The sequence below is a fragment of the Hylobates moloch genome, unplaced genomic scaffold (genome assembly GCF_009828535.3).
Source record: "Hylobates moloch isolate HMO894 unplaced genomic scaffold, HMol_V3 SCAFFOLD_12, whole genome shotgun sequence".
In the NCBI taxonomy this organism is placed as follows: domain Eukaryota; kingdom Metazoa; phylum Chordata; class Mammalia; order Primates; family Hylobatidae; genus Hylobates; species Hylobates moloch.
In genome coordinates this window covers 71717804-71741377 of record NW_026652287.1, presented here as the reverse complement: position 1 = coordinate 71741377, position 23574 = coordinate 71717804, and the positions used below count along the sequence as shown (strand labels likewise).

The window sequence follows — 23574 nt, the reverse complement described above, 5'->3', positions numbered from 1 at the left end:
CAGAAGTCTTTCAGGGGGTCAATGTAAAAGAACTTTCACAGAAATATTTATGTACATTTTTTAGAAATAACAGGCATGACAGTAATTTCCTTGGGGAAAAATGTTTAATATCACCATACTCAGAATACATTTTTTTGAATATGCAATTATTTAGTATACACTACAAAATCCTCAGTTTTAGAAAGTTTCCAACTGTCTAAATATCAGAAGAATCCAATATTTTGGTACAAAGATGAACCATTTCCTATATTATAGCAAAATTAAAATCTACCTGTATTCTAATATTGAGAAATGAGATAAAACACAATATTATGAAGTCTACTTAGAAAAGATCAAGTGACCCCAAAGACTTTACTATTTTCATATTTTAAGACACATGATTTATCCTATTTTAGCAACCTGGTTCATATGTTAAACAAAGGATAATGTGAACAGCAGAGAGGATTTGTTGGCAGAAGATGTATGTTCAATCTAGAACTATCTAGATCACAGACATTTCTATTCCTTGTGCAGGTTGGCACATAGTAAATGCCCAAATGAATAAATAAATTGCATTAACAAAGATGTCTTCATGTGTAAATCAGACATAATACCACCTACCACACAGAATGTAAGGGAAAAGAGAACAAATAAGTACCAAAGTGCTTTATACGATTCTGAGTTAAAAATCTGTGTTAATAGGTTTGTTATTTTACACAAAATATCAAATTTCAAATGAACTCCAGTACTGGATTTCAATGTAGTATTTTATTTATAGCTATGTTTTCCTTTTAACAAAGATACCATTAACAACACATTTGTTCAGTGTTCATTTTAAAGGGTAAAAATGTTGTCTTATAGCTCATTCAATAAAACACCATAATTCAGGTCAAATGCCAATGTCCTTGTACCTCCTTTGCTAAGTCAGTATAAGGAGGAATCTGTTTTGTTTCAAAACAAAAGCATTTGATTATAAAAAGGTCTACAGTTTATAGTTCTTACTGAATTCCAATTCAACAGCATTTACCAAAGGACTTTACAGCTATTTCTTTTGTAGCATTTACCATATTATATTATAAATATTACTTGTTTCTCTCAGGAGATAGAGCAACTTGAGGGCAGAAAACAATCATATTCCTTTTTATATCAAGTACCTAGCCTTTGGCTGGTTCTTTGTAGAGGTTAGTGCCCGGTAGACAGAGAACAAATGAACAGAAGATCTGTGTTGGACCAGGAGAGGAAAAAAAAAACTATTATAATTTCAGTTAGTTTTATGGTCAGAGTGATAAAAAAAAAACCTATCAAACTGAATGCAGCATTTTAATAGACTCCTTTTAGGTTTTTCTCTGTGAATAAAGCTAGTTTTAAGGTAGACAAATGTATGTTAATAAAACAATTTGATGCAAAGAGTTTGGAGCATGTTGTCAGGACAGTAAAATGAAAATGACAGAGAAAACACAGAAAAGTTTACTCTAAAATTATTGAGTAGTAGTTTAATACTGTCAAGTAATAATGAATGAAGATGAAGTAACCTTGTCAAAAAGTTGTTGTATTTTACAATATTTTATTTTTATGATTTTTAAAATTTATTGAGGTTTCAAGGTATTATTATAGATGGGAACTGGGCTACATAAATAAGTGTTTTGTATCTGGGGTGAAGGGTGAACCACATGAGAGTGGTTATACTTTGAAAAAATAGTTTTTATTAAAATGATTATTTGTCCAACTTATTTTGAGTTATAAAGTAGATATGGTCAGTGAATGTTTGATGATGATTATATGTTGGCGAAAAGTTATTTGAAACCATACTAGAAAAAAATAAATATGTAATGACAATTCCAAGGAACTACATCTAATACTTAAGATAAAGATAAAATAACTAGCAAGATTTATAACATTCACAAAAAGATTTTCATAAATACCTGTTTTAAATACCTCATGGGCATTCCAAGAGACTTTTCCTACCTTTGCATTTCCTTGGGAGGCATTCTTTAGTAAAGAGAGTGCTAATACTGTAAAAGAATTGTTACTGGGAGCCAAGCAAATGCAATCCTAAATAGCTAGCAAAAAAATGGAATTTTTAAAAAAATCATAAAGTAGCTATTACTTTACAGGAAAGATTTACAGCAATTTATGATTTGGTTTATGCTACCTTTGTATGTTAGTATCACAAGCTTGAATTAAATAAGTTGAGTTAAATAACTTGATTCTCTTAACAAATTTTTACACGATTTCAACAAAGCTGTTTGAAGCAAAGGGTTCCTATTAAACATTAGTGAAATAAAGCAAACCCTTTAATTGTTCAAGTGGCAATGATAAGAATAGTTCTGAACTTTTATTTTGTAAAATAATTAGCATTTTCATACCACTATCACAGACATACACATATTTCTATAGGGAACATTTAATTTCCCTTATGCACTATGGTTGCTTTATTTGTTCTTGTTGTTGCTGTTTTAGAGACAGGAGTCTCACTCCATCGCCCAGGCTGGAGTGCAGTGGTGCAATCACAGCTCACTGTAGCCTCAACCTCCTAAGTTCAATTGATCTTCCCACCTTAGCCTCCCAAGTAGCTGGGAACACAGGCATGCTGGTTGCTCTATTTCACTCACTAAAAAAGGAGATAAAAAGCAAGCTGATGTCTAAGATAAACTGATGCCATTTTAAGTTATTAATACAAAGTGTGAAGATATAAGTAGTTTCCTGTGATTAAATTTTACTGTGGGTTTATGAAGAGGAAAAAAAAAAGCCCACTATATTAATATACTATTTCTGAGGTATAGCATGCATTTGGAAAGTAGTTAAAAAGAAAACAAAAAACCTTAGGAGTTTTGGTTATCAACAAATATGGAAGCACCAATTTTGAAGTTGGAAATGTAAGATTTTTATTATGAGAAAAAGAGTAGTATACATTTATCTAAGCTAGGTCCTGAACTCTGAATTATTTTGCAACACTTACTTAGGTGAATATTATCGGCTACTAGATTTTACTAGTTTAAAGTACTTGAGGCCTTACCTAGTTTGGATGACTCAATGGTACTTCACATTCAAATATTTTCAAAATATTTTACAACCTATTTTAAAATCTAATATTCTTATGAGAGAGGCCATGATAAGCTCACTTTTACTGGTAAAACAAAATATAGAAAGTTTTAATTTAAAAACTTGCCCTGTACCTTTTTTTCTATAAATTTTTCAAATCACAGTGCCAATTATAATCTAATTAATACAAAACCCAGCAGTTTTAAGGTCATGTTAAATGTTGGTTAACTCTTATTTAGCATCTTATTTAGAATGCAATATGCCAACTTTGGTACAGGAAAAAATTCTTCTCTAATGTAAGTTAAACATATTACTTATCATAAGCTGTTCTTTTAACAGTAGTTTAAAAAGACAAAAACAAAAAACACCTTTCAAACATACAATTTATTAGCAAAATTTTTAAGTCCATAATTCTAATGTAAGGCACTTCCTCATTTTCAAATAAAATTTCCATAGAAAGTTTTTTATTCTTTTGTAATCAAGTCTTCACAAATTATGCAGTAATGTTACTTCAAGTAAAACTTTATTAAATAATGAATTTTGGCATAAGTGCCATAATTATCTTTACTTCTGAAAAGAATGAAGGATAGGCATCAAGCTCTGCGCAAGCTAAATTTAAATGAAGGTACTGTTGGTCTGTTTTAGATTTAGACTTGGCATTGTTTTATCTTGTTGATCTTGTTCAAGGATCTTAAAATCTTCCAAAGGAAGACTGCTTAAGGCAGTTGGTAACATGTGTTCTGATGTACCTTTAGGTAACACACTATTTGCTTCTAAATTCTTTACCAAACACGTGGCTTTGATCCATCTTCGAGTTGCTCTGCGTTCCTTTTGTAGGCAAGTTTTCATTTTTCTTCTTAAGCTTGCTATTTCTTTTTCCAGTTTAATGATCCTCTTTTTTGCCTCCATAGGATTCCTAAAGGCATAGCTGTGTTCAAGTAGTACTTGCTGACTACTAATGTTTGATTTTAAATTAGATGGTCCAGCTGGGGAACAACTGTTGTTTTTCTTCAAAAGATTCCTTGACTTGAGTTTCTGAGCCAAATAAAATTAGAGGGTTGAACATAAATTATGAAATATCACAAATAAGCACATGGTGTCCAGTTTTGGATAACAGAGTATTTAAACTGCTCTTTTAAAAGTCAATTTTAAAACTTTAATAGGAAACAGCAGCAGCCATCTCATGTAATCCAAGATTAAGTTTTTTAACTGGTTGAATTAACTCTAGTCACCTATTTCTTTTTGTCCCATACCCAGAGAGATTCAAACACTGATTTGGAAATAGACAATGGATGTCCAAGGTTTCTTCCAAATTATTGACTATCATTCTATAGAGACTTTAAAGATCCTTTGCAATTTACTAAGGTCAATTTAGAATATATGTAGATATTATTTATGATATTAATTTGATCCCCTTTTAATTAAATACCCTTTTCTCAATTTGATGAATATTTTAGACCCAGGGTCCTACTAAATGAAAACTGAAGGATCTGTAGAAATATATTCTTAAGTACCAAGCTTCTAAACAGATTTACGTATTAATTTTTGATGGTTACATCTTCAAGGATTTAAAATCTGGCTAGGAACATTTGTCAAAATCAGGAGACTTTTTTTGCTTTTATCTCTTTCATTCAAATGGTCATCAAGTCCTATTAATTCTACCCACTAAATATTCCTACCATGAATCCTCTCCTCTCCATCATTTCTTTTTTTTTCCTTTCTCTGTTCCACAATAAGGCTGAACACTGTCATTCTTAATGTCACTACTTACACTGGGCCCGTATCATATCTGTTCTGTCTATATTATTCTTTATTGATCTCTCCACTTCATTTTGATCCTCATTAATCCACATTCTGCCATGAGAATAATTTTTCTAGAATATTTGACTTTTCTATTCTGGCCAAATTATTCTTTGCCTATCTATTATCTAAAGGAAAAATAAATCTTTACATGGCATACTATACAATTTAGGATCTCATCCCATTCTGCAGTTTACCACCTTGATTTATACTCCAGCGATACTAAGCCACTGAGAATTTCCAGATTATACAATATCCTCATAAGTCTGTGTCCTTAATTCATTAAACATTTATTGAAACACATACTGTGCATTCCTGGGGAGACAACACTGAACAAATAAGACAATATGGTTCCTATCCTCACGAAACCTACAGTTAGTCCCTCTGCCTAGGGAATTGACAGGCACTCTTTTTTGATCTTTGTATCTCTAGCACTGAGCTTAGATTCTGGCATAATGGAAAGTTTAGTTGTATTTATTAAATAAATTATCAAAATGTCAAAAATAAGTTACATTTCAAATTCTGTAACTATTTGAGTATATACTATGTCCCAGGCACTGTTTGAGGTGCTGAGGATTCACATGTGAAAAAGACTAAGTTCTTGTCCTCCTGGAGCTTTCCTAACATCAGTGGTAATTAGCTTACCACAACCTTGTCTCCCATTCAGATAATAACTCATATACATTTAAAAGGTTAACTGTTACAAACAAGGGAAACAGTTTTTCCTCAGAGGAAAACATGTTTGTCCTCCCTTTCAAAGCTAAACTATTTGTGTTCATTTTGCCCTTTCTTACTCTTGGTGACCCTGTCTTTCCCAGCTAGGTTTTCCTCTCTGGTCAGATCTTCCCTAACTAGATAAAACATTGTTTTAAATCATTTATGTTATACCTTAATTCTTTCGTTTTTTTTTTATTTTACTTTTTTTGCTTCATTTTTTCTTCATTCTTTCCTTTTAAATATCACTTGCTAACATTTCCTACTCACCCCTCAACCCACTTGTTTTTGTTCTCATTATGCAACTGTAATTATTCTGTGCAAAGCCAAGACTCCTTTCCTCTATTTTAAACTCCCAAGGCTTCAAAAGCCCCCACCCTGAATGCCCAAGCTCTCTGAAGATTTCTGTCATGCCTGCCTCCCTCTGAACTTACATTCTTTGGTGTAATTCTGGCTGTGTGCTCTTAAAGTACTTTGCACATGTTATTTGTATGTCATTTTAAAATCAGAGCACAGTGATGCTGGAGGTTTCATTACTCATATGATTTTTCAGTTTTACTAATGGTGCAATTATTAATAATAATTGGTAATAATGTAAAATTCCAATATAGTAAAACAGTTTGGATTGGGGAAAGAATACTGGAGTCAGGAGACCCAAACTCTAATTCTAGCATGTACCTTAACTGTACAAGAGAAAGGTATGCAACTTTTTTGAGGCATATCACTATAAATGAATTTCAGTTAATAACTGCATAAACAAAAAGGAATGGGTTCTAAAAATGGTTTTAACAAAAGGAGAGTAACATTACCTACCACAGACTTTATATGGGTACAAAAATCAAAAATGGTTGGAACAGCATCCATTTTAAGTCGTCGAGTTTGTCCTGTTAGGTCAAAACAGGAGGCTTCAAAGTGCTTTGAACAAAGAAAAGTGTGTTTTCCTGGCACAAAATTTTTGCGCCTAACCAGGCGAACCCATTCTTTTCTTCTTTTAGGATCCAAAGGAAACCTTAAAAAAAAAAAAAAATGCAACTCAAATTCCAACTATCATAATTCTGGCTGCACCTAAATGATTAAAAGAAATTTCGAAGATGATTAAAAGTGTGTCCCATTTACATAAAAAATTTTAAACTCACAATATCCAGACACTGGAACAGAAACCAATTCATGGTAATGTTTTATAAGTTTGAAAAACTTAGTAAAAAACTGACTTGAGTCGTTTTATTTTTCAGGGCTTTTAGAAAGAGACATTTCTTCCCAATTAACCCTTAATCTGGGCATAAATAAAACATGACTAAACTGATTTAGATCAAGTTTAAGTAGAAGCATTATAAGCGGGAGTAATTTCACCACGCTTTTAATCTGCTGCTGATATATGTAGTCAAGAAAAATCAGATATCTAAAGATTAAATTTTGTCAAGGAAAGCCTAGGCAGATTCTGGTACTCCTTCCTCTATGTCCCATCATTATGACACCACATTGTTTTGTAATTTTTCCATTTTAATTTCCAGTGACATAAAGGTTATAAATTTCTTGAGGACAGGGATCATTATATCTTGTCATGTATTTATCTTTGACACTTAGCACAATGCTTTGCAAACAGTAGAGATTCAACAAAATTTGCTAAATTAATACAAATACAGAGTAATAATATACTGTATGTAGTTAAACAGCAAATATTTTTAAAAAGTCAGCTCTTTAATTAGGTAGTGCAGCAGAAAGTAAACTTACAAAAACGTAAAATGCTTTGTAGCAATGTTTTTCCTTTCATATTTCAAATATAAAATACAGTTGACTCTTTAACAACATAGGTTTGAACTACACAGGTCCAATTATATGTGTATTTTTTTCAATAAATATATTTGAATTTGAAACAATTGGAAAAAACTTGCAGACAAACCATGTAGCCTGGAAACATTGAAAAAATTAAGAAAAAGATATGTCATTAATACATAAAATATATGTAGGTACCAGTCTATTTTATCATTTACTACCATGAAATATACACATACTAGTCTATTTTGTCATTTACTACTGTGAAATTTACACAGATTTTTAAAAGTTAAAATTATCAAAATTTACAGAGACTGTACATGGCATCATTCAGTCCAGAAAAATGTAAACAAATGCAAAGATGCAGTATAAAATAATAACTGCATAAAACCAACTATAGTACATACTGTACTACTGTAATGATTTCATAGCCATCTTCTATTGTGGTGAGCTCAGTAAGTGCTGTGAGTACCCACCTACAGTGCCATGTGATGCTAATTATCTCTGTCTAAGCAATTTGTCTCTCCAGTAAGTTGTGTATCATGGCAGAAAGTGATCTCTCGCAGTTCTTGCATATTTTTCATTGTATTTAGTGCAATACCATAAACCTTAAATAATACCATGATACCCATATGAAGTGCCATTAGTGATGATGGATGTGCTCTAAGAAGCAGTCATGACAATACAAGAAAAAGTTGAATTGTTTGAGATATATATATATATATATATATATATATATATATATATATATATGCCCCATAGATTTAGGTCTGCAGCTGTTGTTGCCTGCCATTTCAAAATAAATAAATCCAGGACCATTGTAAAAAAAACAAAAAAAAATCATCAAGCTGTTGCTACAGCTGTGCCAGCAGGTACAAAAACCTTGCACTTTTTGTGAAATATCTTTCTATTCTGTATTGGAAATGCAGCTTTTATGTGAGTACACAATTGCTGTAAGAAAGCCATACCTATATTCCAGGACTAGAGGTAGTTTTTTTTTTAGAAAGAAAATTTTTTTAGAAAAATCATATTAGAGTTTATATAAAACTCTGGAGAAAAAGTGAGGTTGTTATATGATAAAACAAAAGGAAGGTGAATGATCTGAAGCTGCAAATTTAATGCCATCAGAGGATGTTTGATAATTTTAGAAAGAGGTTTGGCTTAAAAAATGTCAAGATAACAGAGAAACAGCTTCTGCTGACGAAGAGGCTGCAGATGTTCCCAGATGCCATTAAGATCATTCAAGAGAAAGGCTATCTGTCTGAACAGGTTTTTGATGCAGGCAAAAGTGCCCTTTCTTGAAAAAAATGCCACAAAGGATATGTATTAGTAAGGAAGAGAAGCAAACATCAGGACTTAAGGCAAGAAGGGATAGGCTAACACTGTTTTGTACAAATGCAGTTGAGTTTCTATCAGTTCTGCCCTTATCTACAAACCTGCTAAACCCTGAACATTGAAAAGGAAAGATAAACACCAGCTGCCAGTCTTTTTGTTGTAAAATGAGAAGGCTGGGACAATGAGAACCCTTTTTCTGGATTGGTTCCAATGAATTTAGGAAGTACGCTGCCAGTAAGGTACTGCCTTTCAAAGTTCTTTCCATTTTGGACAATGCCCCTGGCCACCTAGATCCAGTCCAACACAGAAGGTGTCAAAGTGGTCTATTTGTCCTCAATGTCTTTAAATTCAACTTCTAGATCAGAGGGTCACAAGTTTTAAGGATCATCACACATGGTACTCTATAGAAAGGATTGCCAATGCTATGGAAGAAAACCCCAACAAAGATAGAAAACATCATGAAAGTATACAAGGACTGCACCATTGAAAATTATTACAGAAAAAGTGGTGAAAGACACCAAGCCCAAAACAATAAATTCCTTCTAAAGAAAAGTGTGTGTGTATGTTGTGCTTGACCTCACAGTCTTTATGACAGAGCTGATAAGGGAAATCATGAAAGAGATTGTTGATATGGCAAAAAAGGTGGGCAGTGACAGGTTTCAAGATACGGATCTTAAAGAAATTCAAGAGCTGATTTAAGACACCACGCCAGAGGAATTAACAGAAGACAGCTTGATGGAGTTGAGTGCTTCTGAACCACTGCCAGATGATGAGGAAGAAGTTGTAGAAGAAGCAATGCCAGAAAAATTGACATTAGAAAATCTGGCAGAAGGGTTCTGATTATTCAAGACCGCTTTTGACTTCTTTTATGACATGGACCCTTCTATAATAGGGTCACTGAAACTAAAGCAAACAGGGAGGAAGGATTGGTACAATATAGAACCATTTTTAGAGAAATGAAAAAGGGTAAGACAGAAATTATGATGTATTTCCATAAAGTTAGACCGAACGTGCCTGCCTTTCCTGCCTCCCCTTCCACCTCTTTCACCTTTGCCGTGCCTGAGGGAGCAAAACCAACCCCCTTCTTCCTCCTCCTCAGCCTACTCAATGTGAAGATGACAAGGATGAAGACTTTTATAGTGATCCACTTCCACTTAATCAATAGTAAATATATTTTCTCTTAATTTTTTTTTTTTTTTTGAGACAGTTTTGCTCTTGTTGCCCAGGCTGGAGTGAATGGTGCCATCTCGGCTCCCTGCAACCTCCACCTCCCAGGTTCAAGTGATTCTCCTGCCTCGGCCTCTTGAGTAGCTGGGATTACAGGCGCCTGCCACCATGCCTGCTTAATTTTTGTATTTTTAATAGAGATGGGGTTTCACTATGTTGGCCAGGCTGGTCTTGAACTCCTGACCTCAGGTGACCCACCTGCTTTGGCCTCCCAAAATGTTGGGATTACAGGGATGAGCCACCATGCCCGGCAGGATTTTCTTAATAACATTTTATTTTCTCTGGCTTACTTTATTGTAAGAATACTGTATAGAACACATACAACATAAAAAATATGTGTTGATTGTTTATGTTATTGGTTAAGGCTATTAGTTCAATTTTTGGGGAATCAAAAGTCATACACCGATTTTCGACTGTGTGGTGAGGGAGCCTCTGCACCCCTAAACCCTGCCTTGTTCAAGGGTCAACTGTATACTGATATGCATCCAGTGTGTACCTATTAAGGAAAAGACAAATATAAGGCGCTGTCTCTAAAAATTCTACTGGTAACTTGGAAATATAAGAATCAACATTCACATGTAGTAAGTTTGTGTAAAACTCTTTGACTACATTATCCTTTAAATATTAATTATGAAATGACTAGTGTTTAAAAAGAACCACGAAATCCAAGTTAGAAGATTATGTGGTTCAGAAGCCCCAAATGCAGCCTCATTAGGTAACAGCTTTGGGTATGTCGCATATACTAGGTTTGCTAACACTACCAGCAATGAGGGGCACAGAGAAACGAATGTCTGGATTTACAGTCAACACTCTCCCATCTTTTGTCTGTCCCCATCCCCCTCAACCCTATACGTACCCTGATCTGAAGATACTAACATCTGTATATCACTCCACAATTCACATATGCATTTTTTCTATTTTACAAGAAAATAGAGTTTTGTGGGTTTTTTTGTTTGTTTTTGTTTTTTGAGATGGAGTTTTGCTCTTGTTGCTGAGGCTGGAGTGCAGTGGCAGGATCTCGGCTCACTGCGACCTCTGCCTCCCAGGTTCAAGGGATTCTCCTGCCTCAGCCTCCCAAGTAGCTAGGATTACAGGCACCCGCCACACCTAACTAATTTTTTTTCTGTGTTTTTAGTAGAGATGGTGTTTCCCATGTTGGCCAGGCTGGTCTCGAACTCTTGACCTCAGGTGATCCACCTGCCTCGGCCTCCCGAAGTGCTAGGATTACAGGCATGAGCCACCGCACCTGGCTGAATAATTTTCTGATAACTTATTTACTCTGCCTAGCCTCACCTCTTAATGACAATCTAGTCTCATTTCAAAGATCTCTGTCCCAGTATTTGATGGTTTGGAAATATTTACTAAAGGCTAAGCTAAAAATCAGGCTTTAAACACATTTCTTCTTGTCGGGGCCTCGATAAAGACTCAGAATAAATAAGTACTATCATTGTATTATTATTTGTATAAGACTCTTCCACTATAAGACTGTCTTTCAGATATTATTTTTCAGTTCCTTAATTCTCTTTTAAAGCTCTTTTTAAAACTAGCTCCTTAATTAGGAAATCAATGTCTTGAATCAAATCTTAAGTTGACCAAATTCTACTTAAGACTGTTTAGGAATCCTATCTTATTAAGGAAGTTTTCCATGATCAGAGGACTGGGTTAGATGTTGCTATAGCACTGATATCCCAGTTTTTTGTTTACTTTTCTATCTTTCCCACTGGACTGTAAGTTTCTGTAGGGTAGGAGCTATATTTTTCACTGCTTTGTCCCCGGGTCTGGCATAGTATCTAGCATAGTACCTGTTAAGCACTCAATGAACTTTTCTGAATCAATGAATGAATGAACTAATGGGGTTAATTTGGCACTACTAGTCTTTAGATTTTCTGTGCTGAAACAGAATATGAATAATCAATGATTTTATATTTAATTTTGGTGTAATGTTTTTGTACAGCACTAACCTTGATCATATTTTGGATGTGTTGTTTGGATTTTTCTCAGCACAAAGGGTGGGAGATATAGCCCATAAGCTAAATTTAAGTTCACCTTAATTTAATAATAAATCTTCACATAAATACAATAAAATTAATACGATGGTAACAGGATATATTCTTATCTAGACAGTAATAGAACCAGGCTCTTATAAATATTTGATGTTTTGGAAAATCACTCAGTAGTTTAAACAGTGCTATTCTGTGTGCATCTTCAATAATTAGTTGAATGCCTCATACATTCCAAGCACTGTCCTAGGCACTGAAGACACAGTAGGAAACAAAATAGACATAGGACTTCTCCTCCATGAGTGTATACTGTAATGGGGAATGTAGGGAATCAAATAGCTGGATGCAATAGAATAGAGTGGCCACTGTCTCTGGACTCAAACCAGGGCACCAATCCTGGCTCCTTTGCATAATATCTGGGTGACTTTAGGCAAGTTAACCTTTTTAGGTCTCCTTTTTATCATATATAAAGTGGGGATAAGAATGGCATCTACTGTGGTCATAAGGATTAAATGAAAAAATGTCAGTATATGCTTAGCCCAGTGCACAGTACATGCTAAATACTAAATAAATGCTATTTATTATTATACTAAAAGTAACTACAAGTGTCGATGAATCTTATAAAAGGGTAAGTATAGGGTTGTATGGAATCATAAAACAGGAAGAGCTAGTCTAGTCAGGAGGCCTTAAAAATTACAGGAATCAGCTAGAGAAGTTAGGGTGGGACAGTAGAGTGTTAAGAATATCTTGGGGACAGAGAATAGTGCTATGAAACAATGCTGGAGGGCCTTCTAAGTCAAAGAGTAATTTTGAACCTTATCCACCTTATCCAAAATGGCAATGGTAAGCCATTAAAAGGCTGAATTGTGAGAGCTGATTGTTAACAGAAAATCTGTGAGCTAGTAGTTAAACACAGCCATTATTAAAATTAAATTAATATAAAGTTGCAATAAATTAAAATGAAAGGTAATAAATACCAAAACCCCCAAATTTCCTGGTGATTTTACTGTTACCTTTACTTTTAAGGTTGTCTGTTGTATCTGTATGGTGGAAATACTATAGAATAGTGTGAGACTGCACATCTCTTCCCACCTCCATGATCAGTGATGTTATATTGATAGCTTGAAACTAGACTTGGTAGTATTATTTACATCATAGAAGATGGGGAAACACTACAAATCAGGGCTTTTCCCCCTCCCTAGAGAACATTTATTAAATATTTAGCAACATACTATTGATTATAGAAGAGTGGCTAGGAGTGCATGGATGGAAGCAGTGAGCCAGTTAAGAGCCTACTGTAATAATCTAATCAAGGGGTAATAGTGAGAAGTCAAGGGAGGAAGACTTCCAAGTTTCCAGATGGGTAGTATCTTCATTTACTGAGAAACAGAGTACAAGAAGTGGGGGTAAGTTTGGGGAAGGGCAGTTTATCAATATAGATAATGAATCTAGGTAACTAAAAGGAGACCAGAGAAATACTGAGTAGACACTTGGCCTATAGGTCTGGAACTCATTAGACAGAGATGGACTGGAGATACTGATTTGGGAGGCATCAACAAGTAGATGCTGAGACCACAGAACAGCTGAAATTATTCTGATATGAATGTGAAGACCTGGCTTAAGGAGTAGAGAGAAGAGTAGCAACAGATTGAAGACAGGCCAAAAAAGTCAGAAGATAATCATAAAATTAGTGTCAATTAATTCAAAAGTAGTATTTCAAGGAGGAAATGATCACACACCATGAAAAATGAATGTAGACGGACATAAAGGTCATGTTAGCAAGAGCAATTTCAGAAGATTACTGGGGAGACTTAAGACTAGAGTTGGCTAAGAGGTAAGAAAGAGACAGTAAATTTAGGCAAAATAACTTGCACACAGAGATACAGAAATCTACTAATGGCCAGGCGCGGTGGCTTACGCCTGTAATCCCAACACTTTGGGAGGCCGAGGCAGGTGGATCACAAGGTCAGGAGTTCGAGACCAGCCTGGCCAATATGGTGAAACCCCATCTCTTCTAAAAAATATAAAAATTAGCCAGGCATGTGGGCATGCCTGTAGTCCCAGCTATTGGGAGGCTGAGGCAGGAGAATTGCTGGAACCCGCGAGGTGGAGGTTGCAGTGAGCCAAGATCGCGCCATTGCACTCCAGCCTGGGTGACAGAATGAGACTCTGTCTCAAAAAGAAAAAGAAAAAGAAAAAGAAAAAGAAAAAAAAAGTCTACTAATGTCCCAGTAGAAAAGGAGTGAATCAATTAAACCTGGCTTAATTGATTTGTACTTACAAACCTGGTTTGTATTTACAAAATAGGAATGTATTTTTATTATAATGAATACTATTTTAAGACCTAAATTTCTGAGGTTACACATGAAAATGTTAAATTCACAGTAGGCAAATTTTATGCATGTTATTGTACCACCATCTATCTCTTTTGTTTTGTTTTGTTTTTTCTTGAGACAGGGTCTCACTGTATTGCCCAGGCTGGAGTACAGTGGCATGATCACGGCTCAGTGCAGCCTTAACTTCCCCAGTTCAGGTAGTCCTCCCACCTCAGCCTCTGGAGTAGCTGGGACTACAGGCATGCATCACCACGGCCAGCTAATTTTTTGTATTTTTTTGTAGAGACGAGGTTTCACCATGTTGCCTAGGCTGGTCTCAAACTCCTGGGCTCAAGTGATCAGCCTGCCCTGGTCTCTCGAAGTGCTGGGATTACAGGTGTGAGCCACCATACTGGGTTAAACATTGTTATTGGTGTCTGGACTCCCCGCTCTCATCTATCCAATCAAATTACTAAATTCAGTAGTTTCTCCTTGAACATTTCTCAAATCTGTCCCCTCCTCTCATTTCTACTCTAATATCACCCTAGTCTAGAAAATTGGGTGGACTTTCCTTGTTTTATTTACTACAGCTTCCTAACTAGTTTTTCTCTGTCAGCTCACACATTCCCTAATCCAGTGCTGATTGTGCCAGCAACTGAGTAAAGGGTTTAGTTTGGTTGACATTGTAGCAAGATTTCCCTGTGAAGGAAAAAAATAGGTAAATTAATATTCTGTAATAAGTTCCTTTCTCATCAAGTTCATTCCCGATGATGCTTGACCAGCACTTTCAGTAACACTAAGATTCTCTACACTGCAGCCAGAGGACTTTTTAATATGCAAATCTAATCGTGCCATTCTTTTTTAAACCCTCCATGGCTTCTCAAGTACTCTTAGGATAAAATAGAAAATACTTAAGTAGCATACAGGACCCAATCTGTCATCCTTTGGTCTCATTTGAAATGTCACATCCTTTGAAAAAGTGTTCTTTGACTTTCCAAGACTAAGTTAGGTCTCTGAATGTTTCTTCTGTGGCACTTAATTATTTATGTCTTTCTCCACCATTAAATTCTAAACTCCAGGAGGGTTAGAACTTTCTGGATCCTTAGCACAATGTCAGGTAATTAGGAACTCCGTACATATTTGATGGATAAATGAACAAAGCACTACATATGCATGAACTAGTTTAAAAACAGAAACATCACAAGATTTTTTTTAAGTGGCAGCTTTTAATAAAAGTACAGTTCATAATAGTGAGGTAGGGAGAAAGGTCAAGGATATAATTTCTACATACTAACATCACATACGTTGTTAGGTATGTAAAATATATAAAATCAGGACTGGTGTCACTTAATTTTTTAATGTGTCTTTTCTTCGGGCACGTGGCAGGCACTTGCAGAGAAGGTAAACATTTACAGAGTACCTGTTATTTTCCAGGCATTGTTCAAAGTGCTTTCAAGAGTTCTGGTTTGACAGAACTAAAGAATTTTGATTTTTCTTCCAGCAAACAAAAGAAAACCTAGGTTCTTTTTATTACTCTATTCTAGTAAGAACAGAAAGGTTATCTTTTGCACTTTAATTAACATCGCTTAATTCCATGGCTATCAAAGATGACTCAATTCCTCCGCAGAATTACTATGTGACTATTAGAAATCTAAATGCCTCCCATGTCAATTCATCTAGTGAGAATTTCCTAATTTTAACGGGAACACAGCAGGCTTTTACGGTGATTGCTGATTGAATGGGAAGATCTCTTTCTCCCTTACGGCGTCATTCATGTCAAGACCCGGTCTAACAGAGGAATAAAACAGTAGAAAATTAAGATATCCTCCTGTTACTTTTTTTACTAAAGGGTAATGACCAAACAGTACTTGGATTTCTTTTAGAAAATGAGTAAAGCTTCCCCGAAAGCAGGGTAAAATTGGGCAGATTTGAGAAACACAATGGACATATGATGCTTCCCTGCTACCAGCTGGGAAAGTTATTAGAATTAGCAGAATCCTCCTGTTCCTTCCACACAAGCGATAGCCAGAATAGGAACTCCAGTTTCCGTCACCCCCACTCCCTGCCCAGGTTACCTGTGGAAGCTGATGTTAATGTGCTTGTTGTAGGTAGTGGCACAGCCCGCCGCGGCGCAATTGGTCGGCATTTCCCTTTCCCACTCATTCAGCGCCCTTAGGTCTCTACTGAGGCGCTGGCTGCTAAGCTTTCTTCTGGCAGAGGCTGGACAATCGAGGCAGGCGTGCCTTAATCGTGAGAGCTTAGTCGTGAGAGCGGAGTGGGAAGAAGGGGTGTGTATGTGGGGGCGGAGGCGAGGGACGGTCAGCCTTCCCTTTCTCTTTATTAATATGGCCGACTAGAGCCGACAGAACTGGCCCTCCTGGAGCTCTAGTCGCCTTCGCTTGACTTCACCAACATGGCGGACACAACCCGTTCTTTCTCCCCGCCCCCAAGAGGGAGCGGATCTACTGCGTTTCTTTGGCAGCAGTCCTCAGAGCAATTAAAAGGAAGAGGTGTTTTCCCTCCGATTACTGTAAATTACAACAGTTTTACAATAAAACTCTCTCAAGGCTGCAACTAACAGCAGCTCCGCCTACTTCTGCATGCACCCAGCTGTGCCAAGCCAGATCCTGCGGTGGGTGTGACCCTAGACCGGAAGAGTAAACCCGAAGAAAGACGAAAGACTACAAATCCTAGTGAGTATCGAGTTGGTCTTATTATCGCGTGAACTAGGAGCCTTTGTTTCCTGCGTGTCGCAGGAAGTGACGTCTCGGGTACAGCCGCTACCAGAGTCCCTTTCTCGCGAGGCGGAAGAACCCCGATCGCTGAGGAGCAAGGGGGCGCTAGGAAAGGGAACTGGGTTGCGACGGTCCGGCGAGAGAGAGCTGGGGTGCGGGGAAGTTGGGGAGCAGAGGCCGCTAGGTGTCCGAGTAGGGTAAGACCGCACCGACCCGGTCCGTTAGGAAAGAAGGGAAACGAGGCAATTGTCGGGCGGATCCCCGGACGGAGGGCTAAGGTTGTGTGGAAGGCGCTGCTCCCCGGATGGCGACCGCAGATACTCCGGCCCCGGCCTCCAGTGGCCTCTCGCCGAAGGAAGAAGGGGAGCTTGAAGATGGGGAAATCAGTGACGACGATAATAACAGCCAGATACGGAGCCGGAGCAGCAGCAGCAGCAGCGGCGGCGGGCTGTTACCCTATCCGCGGCGACGGCCTCCTCACTCGGCCCGGGGCGGTGGATCTGGCGGAGGCGGTGGCTCTTCCTCGTCATCTTCCTCTTCACAGCAGCAGCTGAGGAATTTCTCACGCTCGCGGCACGCGTCTGAAAGGGGCCACCTCAGGGGACCCAGCAGCTACCGACCCAAAGAACCGTTCCGGTCTCATCCGCCCTCTGTACGGATGCCTTCGAGCTCACTGTCAGAAAGCAGTCCCCGGCCGTCTTTCTGGGAGCGGAGCCACCTCGCCTTGGACCGTTTCCGCTTTCGGGGCAGGCCTTACCGGGGTGGGAGTCGCTGGAGTCGGGGGCGAGGAGTGGGTGAGCGAGGAGGCAAGCCGGGGTGCAGACCTCCTCTGGGAGGAGGAGCAGGATCCGGGTTCAGCAGCAGTCAGAGCTGGCGAGAGCCCTCTCCACCTCGGAAGAGCTGTATCCTTAACGTGGCGGTCGGCGCTGGGTGTGTCACTAAAGTTCCATTTAGCGTCATTACTAGGTCTGTGAGACGAGTGTAACTTTGAACCATCAGAACCGCTTATTTCTCCCTGTGTCAGTATACTTAAAGTAAGTTGTTCTTTAGTAATTCCCCATGTGTCACACTATAGCGTTATTCTTAAGACTGCTTTATTGGGTATATTAACGTGCTATGGATTGGGTTAAACTTATGAAATCTAAGACAGTTAAGTCTGATTTGTAATAATACCTTAGAAGCCCAAGTTTCATTAGCATTTGTATTTTTGCTGGTACAGAAACTTTGTATTTTATGTGAAGTTGACTTAGATTGTTAGATAGAGAAAAAATATTCATAAACAGTTTAGGTAATACTGTTGCTTTATCATATTGCAGTTTGACATTGAAGTTGTAAAGTTTCAGTCTGCACAGTCCTGCACTATTTTTGTGATTCTGTTTTTATCTTGATTTATTCCGGTTGCTGCCTTTTAAAGTGGGGGGGGGGGGGGGTAAAAAAAAACTCTGGTGTCTTTACCAAGTCTGTTTCAGAGCTTTTTGATTCATTTGATCTTTTTGGAACACTTTACCTCTTTTACGTTTCTGTGTTCACTTTTGCACATTGTGTAACTTCGTGCTGACTAAATGAGGGCCAGAGAGAGAAAGATAAACTTATCAGCATTTTTATTTTAATACGTTAGAGTGGAGGAATGTGTATGCGAGGGTGGAGATTACGGATAAATTGAGAAAGGAAATAGTAACATTCCAGATTTTTGCTACTTCTAACCTTATTCTCAGTTTTAAACATTACTGAGTTTACTCAGCATTTATACAGAAGAATCAGTCATCCGAAGGTTTCCTGTTTTATAATGGGTTTGTAAAACACTATCTTGACTTATTCTGTGATCATTGCAAAAATTGTTTGAAGACTTTCATTACTGGTTGTAATTCCCATAGTGTGATGATTTTTAATTTCGTCATTATATATGAAACTTAAAAGTAATGACAGTTATTTGGAAGACAATCAATTACTTTTATAGAACACTTAGGTCTAGAATAGGTCTTTCTCAAACGTCATGATGTAAAAGGGGCAAGGAATGTATATGTAGGTGAGAAACAGCAGCTTCTGATGCTAATCCCCTGAAAAAACTTACTTCTGCAACCAAAAGTTGGGTTAGGAGCATTTCAGGATTGTTTCGGAGAAAATCATGTAGGCGCTGGGCGTGGTGGCTCACGCCTGTAATCCCAACACTTTGAGAGGCCGAGGCGGCGGATCACCTGAGATCAGGAGTTCCAGACCAGCCTGGCCAACATGGTGAAACCTTTGTCTCTACTAAAAATAAAAAAGTTAGCCAGGCGTGGTGTTGGGTGCCTGTATTTCCAGCTACCCGGGAGGCTGAGGCAGGAGAATCGCTTGAGCTCGGGAGGCAGAGTTGTAGTGAGCAGAGATTGCACCACTGCACTCCATCCTGGGCGGTAAAGCGAGACTCCATTTCAAAAAAAAAAAAAAAAGGAAAATTATATAGATATTTAACTTTTTAAAAGCCAGCAAATTGTTCTTCCAAGAAGGTTAGAAAACTCTGCCCACGGTGTTTCTTAATCCATGGATTTGTGGTCTATTTTGAATCCAAAAGCCAGAAAGGCTATTTAAGCATACATATATGTATGGTATTTATTTATTTATTTATTTATTTTTTATTTTTTTTTTTTTTGAGACGGAGTCTCGCTCTGTCGCCCAGGCTGGAGTGCAGTGGTGTGATCTCGGCTCACTGCAAGCTCTGCCTCTTGGGTTGATCTCGGCTCACTGCAAGCTCCGCCTCCTGGGTTCACGCCATTCTCCTGCCTCAGCCTCCTGAGTAGCTGGGACTACAGGCGCCCGCCACCATGCCCGGCTAATTTTTTGTATTTTTAGTAGAGACAGGGTTTCATCATGTTAGCCACAATGGTCTGGATCTCCTGACTCCGTGATCCACCCGCCTCGGCCTCCCAAAGTGCTGGGATTACAGGCATGAGTCACCGTGCCCGGCCAATGTGGATGGTTTTTAAATTTTTTTAATTAAATAAAATTTTTATTAAATTTATTTAAAAATTTTTTTTTCTGCAGAGACGAGGTCTTGCTATGTTGCCCAGGCTGATCTTGAACTTGTAGCTTCAAGAGATCCTCCTTCCTTAGACTCCCAAAGTGCTGGGATTTATAGGCGAGAGCCACCAGTTTATATGTGTTTTTTAAAGGTACAAAGATGAAACCTCTAGTTTGTATTAGGGAAACAAATGAAAATAAGTAGTTGCAGTTTAGTATAAAAAGTTGAAACTGAAGTATGTATATAAAAAAGTACTATGGGAGCTCAAAGGTTTTTCTTAAAAACTTTGTATTAGAAAACCTTTGTATTCTGTATTAGAAAAGGGGGAGGTGAGTGGGCTTTCTGCTTTTGTCCTCTTTCTGCGTGTTTATTCAATACTCTTTTGGGCCTCTACCATAGACCTTTATTAATTGGTAAGCTTGTATGTTTTTATTAGTAAACTGGCATATGATGTTGCAAAAAAAAGAGTACCAGAAAATATCCAGTCTGCTTGTGTGACTTTGATTTCCGTAGTAACTTGTCATAAATAAGTTATCTTGCTGTTTTTCTTTTCACAGATGCTGCACTTAAAAGGATGCTTGTTTTGATCCTCTGCTCATTGTTTTCCTCATGAAGTATCAGTAATCCATCCTAGAGGTGGTGTTCTTTTTAAGAATTTGAGAAGGAAAACGTAGTTCCCAGCTACTTTTATATAATGTGAGCAAACAAAATATTTGTTACAACACTTCATTCGTATTTATTTAATATCAAGGTTGTACTCAGTTTAATTCATATTTCCACTGTGTGATTATAATACCTTTTTTATTTTACAAATACTGTATAAAGAAAGAATGCAGGTTACTCTGCGGCATATTTCTGCAATTTAGAAGTAAAGTAGCCTGAGTATAGGGTTTATTTATTTCTATTTTTGCCGTAACTCCTTTCACTGTAATAACTAAGGTATGCTAGTTGCAGCTTTAAAGAAATAGGATAAACTAGATTCAATCGCAGTTCTTATTTTCACCCTTAATTTTTCTTAATGATAGACATTTTGTCAGTACATCTTAGCATGTCTCCCTTGAATGACTACTCTTTTAAACTTTCAAATCTGAGGAGAGCTAACATAATTAGGCCAGTGTCTCTCATCAGTAAAAAGTCATTCCATTTTCAGCTGCAGCTGAAAAGGTTGAATAGCACTTCCTTTTGTCTAAACCAAGGTTCAGTTAGAAATTGTATCTTGACAAGCTTAAAATTAAGTGTGATATGTGTTGGTTTGATCTTAGCTATTCTGTATAGATAGGGATAGATTTTCTTTAGCCTCAAAGGAGATTAGTCAGTTATAGTTGTAACTCAATTGCTTTTCCTTGTTTTTCTATTTAGCATTTTTGTTAGTATATTTAATCATTTCCCTCTTTTTTTTTTTTTTAACTGCAGTTGTGCCTTTAAATGGCTTCAGTGAAAAGTAAGATGTAAATGCAGATAATTACAGAACTTACATACAAAGAGTGCATAAGAGGGGAAGGGGGAGTGAGAAACCCGGGCTTCACAGAGGTGACACTTGAATTGGGGTTAAGTTGAAGAACAGACAAACTTAGACACAAAGCTATGCAAAAATTGTGATGAACAAGGAAAAAGTAAGTATGGAAAGGAAAGCACAGGTTAGATTATATTTATTCTCAGGATTTTGGCCTTTTTTATTAAGGAAATTTAAACAAGGGGAATGATCTTATATTTGTATTCTAGAAAGATTACTGTGGCAGCAGCAGTATGAAGGATGGCTTGTAGGAGATAGAGAAATATCTTATCACCAGGGTAAACTCTCCTGTGGTAGATAAAACTGTGGAGGTGCATTAGAATGCTCAAAATAAAAAGAGAAAGAGGCTAAGTAGTGCTCCCTGAAGAGCACCATTATTTCACAAGTTGGAGAGAAAAGACTCAATGGAGACTTAAAAGAAAAACACAAATAGGGAAACAGGGAGATGCGGAGTTATGGAAGCCAAGAGAGAGGTGGTTTATGGTGTCAGATTCTCAGAGGGGTCAGGTAAAAAAAAAAAAAGGTTTGAAAACATTGATAGGGAAACTTAGCCACAGCAGTCTCTCTAGATTAATGGGACAGAAACCAGATTCCATTTGGTAAGAAGGGTACAGAGAAACTAGTTTTCTTTCAAGAAACTTGGCTTTGAAGAGATCAGAGAACCAGAGATTTACTAGAACAGTTTTGCTGTAGAACTGTTAAGATTATCAGATGTACTTATTGCTTATTTTTGTTTCTCAGATGATGGTAATTCTCATTTTTAGAACTGGTCATCAGGAGAGTTTAAAAACCTTTTCTGCTGCTTGTCCTGCGAGGAATTTAAACAGAAGAACCATATTTGGGGTACTGTATTTTACATCCTAGCCAACTGAAAATAATCTATAGGCTGGGTGCAGTGGCTCACACCTGTAATCCCGGCACTTTGGGAGGCCAAGGCGGGCGGATCACCTGAGGTCAGGAGTTTGAGACCAGCCTTGCCAACATGGTGAAACTCCGTCTCTACTAAAAATACAAAAATTAGCCGGGCATGGTGGCACGCACCTGTAATCTAAGCTACTCAGGAGGCTGAGACAGGCGAATTGCTTGAGCCTGGGAGACGGAGGTTGCAGTGAGCCGAGATCGCACCACTGCACTCCAGCCTGGCTGACAGAGCGAGACTCTGTCTCAAAAAAAAAAAAAAAAATTTATAAATGATATATTAAAACCACAGTAGGTACTATCTTTTCTCTTGCTAATATCTGGTCTGGAAAAATGAGGTATAACAATTCTCGTGTATGAATTGTTTAGAATAAAAATTGTAGTTTGAAATTTTGTAGCTGTTTCTAAGGAAGAAGTTACCTTTCGTGTATCACTGTTTTAGAGAAGAAAGTAAGAACAGTTGCTTCAGATTATTTTCATAACATTTTCCCTTGTCTGTAGGACAAAAATAGATATATTTTGAGTACTATTTTAAAGTGTGTTTTTTTTTTTCTTTTTTTTTGAAATGAAGTCTCCCTCTGTTGCCCAGGCTGGAGTGCAGTGGTGTGATCTCGGCTCCCTGCGACCTCCGCCTCCTGAGTTCAAGCAATTCTCTTGCCTCAGCGTCTCAAGTACCTGGGACTACAGGCCTGCACCACCATGCCTGGCTAATTTTTTTATTTTTAGTAGAGATGGGGTTTCACCATGTTGGCCAGGCTGGTCTTGAACTTCTGACCTCAAGTGATGCTCCTGCCTCAGCCTCCCAAAGTGCTGGGATTACAGGTGTGAGCCACCGTGCCTGGCCCCCTGAAATGTAAATTATCCACATCTGTGACAAAGCATTCAGTTACTCCCCTCTTCCTTCAGAAAATAATCTCTAACGTAAAGCTAATTATGGACTTTCCTGGCACTTACAGAAGGAAGGATGCTATAACCTAACTAGGTGGACTGTCTGTGGATACTACTGGTAATTATGACACTAGTGATTTTTAAGTGGACTATTTATATGGTACTTATTAAATTCAAATATGGGCACATAATGAAAGTGGGCATTAGCTGCACATACATTAAATGGAATTTAGTAATTTAAAAATATCGATTCATTTTCTTGAAAAATTAAAAAAGGAGAAAATTCATCTATAATCTATGTTTTTTTGTTAAATTTAACTGTGGAAAATTTTTGGAA

The 23574-nt window shown here is 37.4% G+C and overlaps 2 protein-coding genes across 2 annotated transcripts in view; one reads left to right on the top strand and one right to left on the bottom strand.

The window, feature by feature from the left end:
* Positions 1 to 61: 61 nt before the first annotated feature.
* THAP2 (THAP domain containing 2) lies at positions 62 to 16998 on the bottom strand. Its single transcript, XM_032170745.2, has 3 exons — positions 16261 to 16998; positions 6349 to 6544; positions 62 to 4056 (listed from the first exon to the last, which is right to left on the bottom strand). Exons 1-3 carry the CDS (start codon positions 16329 to 16331, stop codon positions 3637 to 3639), a joined length of 687 nt encoding a protein of 228 aa, XP_032026636.1. The 5' UTR covers positions 16332 to 16998; the 3' UTR covers positions 62 to 3636.
* Positions 16999 to 17013: 15 nt separating this feature from the next.
* ZFC3H1 (zinc finger C3H1-type containing) overlaps positions 17014 to 23574 on the top strand; it is a 59223-nt gene continuing 52662 nt past the window's right edge. Inside the window, exon 1 of the mRNA XM_032170744.2 lies at positions 17014 to 17822. Coding sequence (XP_032026635.1) covers positions 17225 to 17822 — 598 coding nt within the window. The 5' untranslated portion in view covers positions 17014 to 17224. The remainder of the gene's footprint in view (positions 17823 to 23574) is intronic.

What these genes read in the sequence shown, in the direction of transcription:
- THAP2 (XM_032170745.2), bottom strand. Translation starts at nt 16,331, where the DNA reads ATGCCGACCAATTGCGCCGCGGCGGGCTGTGCCACTACCTACAACAAG. An exon ending in ATTAACATCAGCTTCCACAG is followed by an intron (nt 6,545 to 16,260) that starts GTAACCTGGGCA and finishes TTTTTTTTTAAG; the next exon opens with GTTTCCTTTGGATCCTAAAA. An exon ending in GTACCCATATAAAGTCTGTG is followed by an intron (nt 4,057 to 6,348) that starts GTAGGTAATGTT and finishes TATTTGGCTCAG; the next exon opens with AAACTCAAGTCAAGGAATCT.